The sequence below is a fragment of the Sciurus carolinensis genome, chromosome 1 (genome assembly GCF_902686445.1).
Source record: "Sciurus carolinensis chromosome 1, mSciCar1.2, whole genome shotgun sequence".
In the NCBI taxonomy this organism is placed as follows: domain Eukaryota; kingdom Metazoa; phylum Chordata; class Mammalia; order Rodentia; family Sciuridae; genus Sciurus; species Sciurus carolinensis.
In genome coordinates this window covers 104,672,285-104,683,165 of record NC_062213.1, presented here as the reverse complement: position 1 = coordinate 104,683,165, position 10,881 = coordinate 104,672,285, and the positions used below count along the sequence as shown (strand labels likewise).

The 10,881-nt window shown below is 44.6% G+C and overlaps 1 protein-coding gene across 2 annotated transcripts; it reads right to left on the bottom strand.

Annotated features, from left to right (window-relative positions):
- Positions 1-297: 297 nt before the first annotated feature.
- Positions 298-10,121, bottom strand: Trim45 (tripartite motif containing 45). 2 transcript variants are annotated; one of them, XM_047561436.1, is made up of 6 exons: positions 9,047-10,121; positions 6,321-7,054; positions 4,963-5,092; positions 4,307-4,421; positions 2,201-2,327; positions 298-1,253 (listed from the first exon to the last, which is right to left on the bottom strand). In XM_047561436.1, the coding sequence occupies exons 1-6, from the start codon at positions 9,532-9,534 to the stop codon at positions 1,207-1,209; spliced, it is 1,641 nt and encodes a 546-aa protein (XP_047417392.1). In that variant the 5' UTR covers positions 9,535-10,121; the 3' UTR covers positions 298-1,206. The 2 variants fall into 2 exon arrangements, with proteins under 2 accessions (XP_047417392.1, XP_047417383.1); XM_047561427.1 differs by having other exon boundaries at positions 299-1,355; positions 9,047-10,118.
- Positions 10,122-10,881: the final 760 nt, after the last annotated feature.

Genomic DNA, 10,881 nt, shown 5'->3' with positions numbered 1-10,881 from the left:
CAATGACAAACTAAAAGGACCCCTACCTGACCCTTGGCCCAGGGATATCAGCAGTGAGGAGGAGCACATTGCTAACAATCTGAGAGGGTGATGGGCAACAGCATCTTCTGGGTAGATCAGATTTGGTTAAGGAGGCTGATAGAAATGTTTCCAGAAGAGGATGAGACTATAGAGAACATCTTAGTGTTTATGTCAACCTCAAGAAGGAAATACACCCCACATGATCTGACAGTCATCATCTAATGACTTAGCTTTCTTTGCCTGACCCAATTCACCACTCAAATGAGTCATCCACTACTTAAGGAATCTTACAATGCAGATTTCAATAATTTTATTTAATATATTCTGAGTTTACTGCTATGGAAGAAACTGAGAGTCCCAGAAGAACACACAAAACATAAACAGAGAAATGCTTGGCAGGGCTGAGGCACCAGAGCTATTTCCTCTCCCCAGAATTCTCTAGCAGCTAATAAGGCACCTTGTAAGAAACAAAGTTTTCAGGTAAGTTTCTAGGTATATACACACAAGCAAATTATTCTCTAAATATCAAAGTGATGTGAAGGGATGATGGCATCTAGACCACCTGGCATCAACAGAACTGCAATAGATATGTGAGATGTATTTCAACACCCTTGTATTAATTTTCTACTTGTATACTCTAGTATACTCTATTCCAAAGAGCAATCTTTCAGGTTCAGGGGCAGTAGGTGGACATGGTCCAGAGAGGATAGGAGGGAGACACCTGCCCAAACAGCAAGGATACATTATAATGGTCACAAAATACGTACCAGTGAATCCACTGAAAGTGTGCTAAGAAACAGTGGATAAAATGGAGGGAGGTTTTTATATTCTGAGGGAAATGTCTAAATAACATAGCTCAGGGAAAAATTAAAAAGGTTATTCTATATCAGAAAGTAAGGAGCTAAGTTATTCCCCACTCCATGATTTCTAAGTTCCAAGGGCATAGATACTTCCATATCTGCACAAAACAGAAAGAACACGCCAACCTACCTTAAAAGAGAAACACAGTCAACCATTCACAAGTACAATCAGCAAGTAACTTACAAATAAGCACTTCAACTGTAACATAAGATAAGGCACTTTGTTTTTAATTCTATCAGTCTCTTCAGAATTAACGGAGCTTTGGAATCCTCTGGAAATCTGAAGTCAAGCCGTCTGCAGTTTTACCAGGCTGCCAGGAAGCCATCAGAGTGCCACAGTCCTAAGTAGACTCCTCGGGGTGCTCTGCCCACCTGTGTATGTGCATTCAGATTTCTCAGTCAACTTCCCACAGCAAGACCAGTGGGGACGACCAGGGTGGCCTTTGTGCCCATGGCCACAGCCTAGGTACCCACCTGCATAGTACAAAGAGGAGAGGAAAAAACAACCCTGAGAGTGGAGTCCAGATATCATGGAAATTAAATCTCCTGGCAACATATGGACATTCCCTAAGAAAACCCTGATGAGAGGAACCAGCTATCTGACCCTCCATGGTAGGAGGATTCTCAAGACTCATCACAGCAAATCAACTAAGGTTAATAAAGTTCTCCCAAGTGTTTAAATGCATCAACTGAAGGAGATGAACAAGTTTAGTCTTTAACTGCAAAATGAAAGGATTAGGATTTGGATTTTAATTGTAAAATGAAATAAAAAGAAGGGTAGATTAAAGGAAATGAAAAAGGAGGTAGGTGTTGAAGTGGTTATAAGGAAGAGTGCAAAAGCCCATTTTATGGCCCACCGTTAGATTAAGGACATGATAGAGCAATTAAAAAAATAATTAAGACTTTTCACCTGTGATCTCCTACCACCAAAAAGAGCCATACCGGGTTTAACTAATCTAATCATCCACTCCCCAATCATTTCTTTAAGTTTTTAAAAGGGGTAAGATGGGTCTACCTTTCTCATGCTGCTCAGCCTACTAGAAAGGGTACAGACTGAAACTGAGAATCCCAGAGAAGCATGGGATTGCAGGATTGGTGAACTGTATCAAAACTAGACAGCTCTGAACTTTCAGTCCGAAATTTCAACTCAGAACACAGAAGTCAGTTTAAGTGGATCTTCTGCACACAGACAGGCTGTGCTTCCTAGAAACAAAGCCTCAGTCCAAGCATCCCAACCTAGTGGCTGTATGGCAGTGTAGGGGGCTGTCACTTGATCTGTACTGCTGGCACAGTCCCAAGGGTAATGGAGTTACTCTTACCTGGCATGGTGCCTCCACAGGCACAGCGTGCAGTCTTCTGGCCTCCACTAGAACAGAAGGTGCAGCAGTGAAACACACCTAGGTGTGGGCGGTGCTTTCTTCTCACGGTCACAGTGAATGGCGAGCCCTTCCATGTTCAGGTCAAGAGCAAAGAACAGCACCTTATGAGTCAACAGGGCATGCTGAGCATCGCTATGTGCTAAACATACTAGCCATGGAGCCCACCCTTGGAGGGACAAGGACAGTAGGAGAGAAACAGATGAGAGGGCAAGAACTCCGCTCAGCTAGGTGGGGGTAGGCACAAATGAAGTAAACTGGAATCACGGAGCCTGTGCAGCCCTCGGTCATGCTTTCCACCGTGGAAACTGATTGCTTCACAGAACCCCTTGGACACTGAGCAGAACCCCACAGACTCGGATCTCTTCTCAGTGACATCTGAATTAGATGGGGCTTGTTCTGGTAAGATGGCAGAAAAGCAGAAGCCCATACCCTAATCAGGTTAAGCTTGTTCTTACAGAATTCTGCCTCCCTGTGTGAAATCAAAGTGTATAGACCACTTGATACATTAAAAGTCATCTCAATTTGTGCTTTTATGTGACTTTTGGTTTTCAGGATTCTTAGTCTTAATTATTAAGTAATCTCAGGGGTAATTTGTAGAAATTTGCAACCACAAGGCTAGGAAGACATCCTGTGGTCCTCTCCTCACATACTGGGCTACCCTCTTTCTTCCTACTCCTCTATCCTGGACACAACACATCTGTTTGCCCACCTATTTACCCTGGGACTGTGAAGATATATGGAAGGGAGAAAGGTTAAATGCATCTGGCTAATAATTTTCAAATTAGTAACTCTCCCAACACCCCCACTCTCTTCAAGGATAACTTTCATTTTCTAATTTCTATCCTATGTTAAACAAAACAAAAAAGTTTAATGAGTGTTACAATTTGTCTTTCCATATGTGAGAACCCCATAGTCTGAGAGAGCACAAAATAAAAAGCCCAGCATCTTAGAAGCCTTTACAATAGTATATTCCCCCTCATTTTAAAGGAGAACCATGAACTGAAACCTCTAACTGGGAGCCAAAACAAACCTTTACTTCTTTTCAGTTGATTATCCCAGGTATTTTGTCACAGTGACAGAAAGCTCACACACAATTCATTAAAACAAACAAAAAAACAACAACTAAGCATCAAAGAAATAGGCTCAAATTCTGATTTTGCTACAGAGCCACTGCATAGTGTGGCAAGTTTAGTCTCAGTCTAATTGAACAATGATCCTTGTACTTGTGTGATTTTGAAAAGAAAAACAGAATGAATGTACAAAAACACCTTTCCTGACATACTGTGATTAGGTAAACAATAAATGACTATTGAATGAGTCTGCCTAGTACACAGGTCACAAGCCTAAGGGAGGGTGACACTGCATAGTGTTCTGTTATTTCCAACAACGTTGTTTTCTGGTTGATGGAAACCTTTGACTAATGTTAGTAGATGTCATCAGAGAAAATCAGATGGACATGTATTACCCAATTTTAAAAACTTCACAAACCAGAAAGTATCATACTTATTTGTGGAAGTAGTATAGTAACCATGGTAACAGATAAGCATATATGTAAAACAGAGTAGAGAATTACATGAGCAGATGGTAAGGCAGATGGACAACTGGTCAGTTGAGAGGAGGGGATATAACCCTGCCAATTATGTCCCAGTAAGTTCATGTCTGGTCAGTTTGAACGAAGCTGGAAAATACTGAGCTAGAAGGTGCATTCCTTGAAGGTGCATGCTTCTCTGCTGATAGATTTCCCCTGTGTTTGGGGCATCTTCCTCAACAAACTGACTAGGAAAATGATAAAATACAAGCAGAAATGCCAGGAGGCAAATAGGGATAGATAAAGAGTTCTTATGCTCACTAGCATTCTCTAGTAAGAATAAGAGTGGTAAAATCTAGGATTTTTCTACAGTGAGGAAAAGGCAAAAAAAAAAAAAAATCTTATTCAATCTTGATGTAGCTGATCCTATGAGATATGTCTCCAGAACCCAAGATGACAAAACCAGGCAGGGCAGGGTCAAAGGAGCCAGGGGCAGCATGTGCTAGGGTCTTACTTACCTGCACATGCTGCTTTTTGATGCAGACCCACACAGTGTAGAGTCCAGGTTCCTTGGGGGTGTAGGAAACGTAGTATGTTCCATCCTTGTTATCTTGGACCATTGTCCTGACTGGACTGAATGTAGACAAGAATTAGAAAATCCACTCCCTCTCACAAACCTGCTTCAGTTGCCTACCATTTTAGTATGTAAACTCTTATACCATTCCACTCAATATTAAATGTCCCCCAAAGAGGAGGCTTCTTCCACTTGTCTCAGAAATTAATTTTCCAACAGAGACTAAGCAGCATAAATCCTACTTCAGTCCTTTCTCCATAATCCAATTCCAGAGAAATATAAATATGCTCCTGGCACAATTTAGTAGAAAAGGTAGGTTAAATTTTAGGAAGGGTAAAATTCGGTCCAGTCTAGAAAAATGTTCAGTCTCTTCCAAAGCTGGGAAGAAGGTAATCGAAGGGACAGATTTATCTTTGAGAGAGGACTGGGTTTAGGAATACAATCCACAAAAGAAAACACATTTGGCCCAACTGGTTATAACACATTTTTTCATAAAGATAAGATAGACTACTACAGTTACATCTCCCAAAACTCAAAAGACCTCACGTTTCCAGTTTCCTCCTGCTTATTACCCATGACATCTAACTGCACAACACAAACCTGTCTTTCTTATCTTTAGGGAGAACTGCAACATGGACATTGTCTCCTCCCCTGCCCATGCTCTCTCCTGCCGCATCCTTACAAAGTACGGTGAAAGAGGTTGTCTGTTTCTCTCGAGCTCTGTGGAGATCTGCAAAAAATAACACTCAGTGCTCACCTTAAAGGTAAACTGCAGTGACCACATCCCTAGATCAGATATCATCTCGCTTTTTCTTTTCAGAACACAAAGGTTGTGTTTCCTGCTTATTGTAACACCCTACTCTCTTTCTTTTCTCTTTCCCTTCAGCCTTCCAGAGTATATCTCTTGGGAATTCTTCCTGGGAGCTTGGCTCTTGGGTTGCACAGGATCCTGAACTTTATTTTCACCCTTAAGGAAGGTTTGAAAATACTCAAGATTGACCTAGGTATTTGGAGAAGGAAATCTCAAGATCTATGAGAAGCTAGTAACTGCAAAACCACTCTCTGCAAGCTCTGGATCCTATTGGAATAGGCAGAGGATACAGACAATCAATTTAGACCCTCCATGTAGTGAGATCCTCTGCAACTCAGCAGCTTGTGCCAAGCTGGGGTGGGGGGTATCCAGAAGCTACAGCCTCCAGCCCAGCATCCAGATGAACCAGGTCTCCTAGCCCAGGCTTCATAACTAATAGGAGGTCTATGGAGAGGCTCATGAAGGGTCTAAACATCTCCTCAAAGCATATGCCCTAGTTCCATAGGTGTTTCTGAGGGAATAGATCATTCTTAAAGGTATCTGTGACTTCCAAAGTTATGAATTCCTTGCCAGAGTCAGGATGACTCTTGAATACAATTTTCCCATCAGAACTGATCTATAAAATACATATTTGACTAATATGCTTCCTTTAGGAATACAATACGAGTTAAAAGAAACCATTTCTTCCTCTGCTGAATGAAACACCTATCATATTCTTTTAAATGCCAATGATATAAGGTTTATGTGAACCAAGAATGGGCGTGGAAGAAAGGAAAACATAACATCGTTTTCCTCATTTCTAACCTCCTGCAGAACTTGATGCAGGCAGCCGAGGCCTGCCACACTCTGAGCAGGAAGACCTCACCCTGCCCTTGTCATTGCTCTTATCTCCTGCGGGCACTGTCCTGGTTCTGGCTCTGATGGGAACAAAGAATGATCCCTGAATTCTTGGTAGTTACTACTTTTCTGAAGTGGAAAAGGGCAAAGTCTCACACCTGTATTAAATATCAATTGCACTCTGACCAGAACAAATCAAAAAGGGGCAAGACAGCAGGTCACTTTATCTCTTTTCCAGCTGAACAAGTCACAGTTCTTTAAACCCCATGTCCCTGTCCACTCTCAATGCCTATGGCAAATGCCTTCCTACCTTCTCCTTGAAGGACACATTTGGCTGGATCCACCTCTTTGGTATTAATGGCCCCATATACTTCGTAGCCACGGCACTGGCCTGCTTTCTCCTGAGGAGAGAAGCTTATTTTATCGTTTACTCCAGGTCGGATGCTACATTCAACTTTGTTCAGTTTCCTGAGCCGTTCTACTACCACCCCCTTGGTGATAAGGATCTCCAAGTCCGAGCCGCTGGTCAGCAAGTGCTCAGTGAACTCCACTCCAGTCCGCATGTCTGCCAGCAGCTGTTCCAGCTGTGCTTTCTGTAGCTGCAGGAAGTTTTCCTTCTGGACCCGTATGTCTTCCAGTTGTTTCAGCAGCTTGTCCTGGTGCTCCTCAATGGCCTTGATGTAGCCCTCAGAGAACTTTCGCACATCGGCTGCCACTACTTCCACTCGCTCCTGGAGAGTACTGTTCATCTTTTTGATCTGAGCCAGGGCTTCCTCCAGGGCCTCCACACGGGGCTGGGTGCCTCTGAGGAGCTCCCGCACGGAGTCCCCATGCTTGTGGATGACATTGCTGGTGAAGTCGTAGGGGTGCTCCCGGTGCTCCCCCACCACACAATCCCGGCACACAGGCCGGTCACAGAGTTCACAAAACAGCCTCAGCTCCTCTGCAGGGTGAGCAGGACACAGGATGGGCTTTCCAATCCGACTGCAACCTTTCAGATCTTTGAGGTCCACCATAGTATGATAAGTTGTTTTCTTCTGCCGCCTGGGAACAAACGGGTAGAAATGGGATATTAGGGAATGACTCCAAGGTGGGAGACAGTTTGGCAGAAGTTTTAAGAGCACAGGCTCTGAGTTCCATGCCTTGCTCTAACCCCTAACAGTATGATCCTCTCTGATTCATTATTTGCACAGTAGGACCAATACCTACCTAAAATGGCTATTATTTCATAACAAAATAGGAGTGCTCTTGGGCTTTGGCTTGGAACATTTCTCTGCAAAAGGTTATAAGGCCAAGAAGACATCCTAAAACTTTCCCCAGTAATTTGGTGAATCTGGACAAAGTCACAGCCTGCTTCTATAGGAAGCTAGAGCTGAACACGATGAAAACCATCACCAAGCTACATAAACTGCCAAATGGCATAGCAATTAAAAAGCCAGCTAGCTGGGCAAGGTGGTGCACACCTATAATTCAGGCAACTTGGGAGGCTGAAGCAGGAGGATCCAAGTTCAACGTGGGCCTAGACAACTGAGCAAGACCTTGTTTCAAAATAAAAAATAAAAAGGTCAGTAGTAGAAAAAAAAAAAAAAGAAGAAGAAAAGAAAAAGCAAAAAGCAACTAGCTGGCCCTGACAAAAAGTTTTATCTGGTTTTCATCTAAAGTATTTCCTTTGACCAATACCTATATCACCCACATCAGTAGACTAGAATTTCCTTTAAGAGTCATCAACATTACTAAAAAGTGAAATCAATGGTCAGAAAAATCAAAGCTCTCTTTTAATTCCCCTTTTCTGTAGCCCTCCAGAGATTTAGGGAAATCCCTAAGAAACCTCAGTGACTGCTCAGATTTCCCCTATTAGCATTATATTAACTTGAAGCTTAAGTGCCTATCCTGGCACCAGAAGAGCAACTGCACAGAAATAGGGTCAGCTGTTTAGCTGGCAGCAATACAGTCATAGGGATTATCACATAATTACCAGTTAAAAATAGAAAGAGTGAAGACTACTAACTTGTTCTGTTGGTAAGGTCAGAAAACAAATGGAAGTCGGAACTTAAAAACTACTTTAGGCTAATCCTAAAAGCTTGGTCATTTTATATTTGGATGTCCTTAGAGTGGAGTGGGATAGAGTACCAAGGGAAAATGAATGATCCATCTGACAAACCGTTCATCAAATGTGATAGAAGACATAATCAACACTCCAAATAATATCTACCATTCCACCACTCCAAGCTACATCCTTACTCCATGGCATAAGGCAAAGGCTGAGCTGAGGTCCAGACGATCAGCTCCTATCCTGGGAAGATGGCATTAATAAAAAGAACACAGAATAGTCAGAAGATACGGGTTTAAGACTTGATTCTGTTACTTATTTACTTACCAGATGTGAGACCCTGGCAAATTCCTTCAATTAATAAATGCGGATGAAAATAGTGCCTGCCTTTCTGTAACAGTAGCAATGATCATATGAGATCAAGGGTAGTATCTATGCTATTATACTCATCCTACTCTTTCTTCAGCACCTACTACACTTATGCACTACACAAATGACTGATGATGAAAAGAAACTGAATGTGCTTTGTAAATTGAAAAAGACTATGCAAACCTTCATGTTATTACAAGTATTATTCTAGGCCAATGGGGCTAACTACTATTCTAGAGTGTTTGCTATTGCATTGTGTATTGGTTTTTGATCTTTAATGGCATTTGAGAAAGTTTTCCTTTTTAACTACCCACGAAAGATTTCTTTCTTTTTTTGGGGGGGGGAGGGGAGTAACCAGGGATTGAACCTAGGGGCACTTAACCATTGAGCCATGCCCCATCCCTTTTTTTAATTTTATTTAGAGACAGGGCCTCACTGAGTTGCTTAAGGTCTCACTAAGCTGCTAAGGTTGGCTTTGAACTCACAATCCTCCTGCCTCAGCCTCCCCAGCCACTAGGATTACAAGGGTGTGCCAATGTGCCCAGCCAGGTTTTATGTCTTAACACCACTTTGTACTCCACTCTTAAGTCACACCAGGTGGGGTATCCCATTTTTACCTATGAGCCTGGCAGCAGAAGTGGCAGAGATTGGCTTTGCAGGTCTGACACCTCTTCTCCACTTCCCTGTCGCTGCATAGGTCACACACCAGTCCCTGGCCTTCCCCTCGAAGATTCTCCAGCATGACATCATTCATTGCCAGGTGGTCTATGGTTAAAGCCTTCACTCCACCTGCAGGCAGGTCCACTTGTGCATCACATACCGGACAGAGGATGCCGATCTGTGGCTGCTGACTTCGTGGCTTGAGTTCCTGGAATATTGACCCCTCAGAGCTTGTGTCAGAGTCTCCCCCTCGCATGTCCACTATTGAGAAGGGTTCCAGCTGTTCCAGACACGTGGTGCAAACCGTGTGCAAACAAGGCAAGAGCCTGGGAGCTTTGAAAAGCCCCATGCACGAAGGGCAGTGAGTCTTGCCTGAGTTCCCAGGTGCAGTCCCATTGGGGAGTTTGTGCACGAAGCCCACAAGTGGCTTCCTGTTTTCTGACATATTCCCAAGGTTTGTGCCCAGTATCAGAAAAGACCCCGGGCAGTTCTATAATAGTGTGGCTGATTAAACCCACCCAACGAGAAAGTTCCCAGAACTTGAACAGAGACCATGGGGACTCTCCTGTTGGCAAATAAATGAGCAAACGGGAGGTACAGGGCACCTCCAAGAAAACATCCACAAATCTACTCAGGATTTGTGGTTGGGCCCCCTCCTTTCCATGACATCCCATGCCAGACACACCCACAGCCACCGGTTTCCCAATTCCTCCCCTGTTGCACTTCTAGGTCTAGGTCTCGATGCCACCTCCTAGACCCCTGTATCTCACTCCCTCCATGGCCACTCGCCCCCAGCAGCCCGCCCCACTGGTCCCGCCCCAACACGCGACAAGCGCCACCCCCGCCGCCGCGCAATGAGGTAGAAGATCCTGGCTCCTTTCCTCTGCGAGGGCGTGTGGCGGGTTGAGGGAGCCGTGAGTCCACACCAGCTCCTGGGTGACCACCTCCCCGCGCTTTGGCCCAGGATACCCGAAAGCTAGTGCCGGTCCTCGCACCAATCCCAGTCCCTGTCGACTCCGGGAACTCCAATCACCGCCTGAGAGGGGCGGACCTTACCATTCTGGGCCCAGCCTCCATCCAGATCGACACCACCATCATCCAATAAAATTTGACATTTCCACATTCCCCGCCCCCCTCCCTCAGTTCACTGGTGGGGAACAAGTCGGGGGCAGGGTGAGGAGAAGATCAAGGCTAGGACTGAGCGGCATAGTGTAGCCAGCGTCACCATTTTACGAGCACTATCCCTTTATCCAGTGGCGGCCAGAGAGGACTCAGGGACACTTGAGAAGTGCTGATGTGCGGCAGGGTCGGCCTCCTTTTTGCTTTCGGGTGGGTCCCCAGAACGCAGACTGAGCTCTCCCATTGGTGGGCGACGCTGTCAGTTGGCCCCAGGAGCTCAACTCGGAGCTTGCTGGGAGTTGTAGGCGGTGTTTTCTGGCTCGGGAGGCCTGAGGCGCGGTGCTGGACGTTCTTCTCGTAGGGTGTTAGCCAGCGAGCTTCCTAAACTTTAGTCCCAAAATCACTAAGGCCCAGCGTGAGGGTTATAAGAACTCCAGCGGTTCTCTAGCTTCTGCACTTTTCGGGGATGAGGGCACCTCAGACTGGTTCTGGGAACCAATTAGGAGGGCCACTGACCAATTACAGTGGAGGTCTTGATTTGGGGGATTCATTCGACCTGCCCCTGATAGCCCTACTTTGATTCCTGTTGAGTGAGAAGCCTTTGTTTCGCCCCGTTCGGGGAAAGCGCGTAGATGACAAAAGGTGTTAAATATTTACCACCTGAAAAGCTACT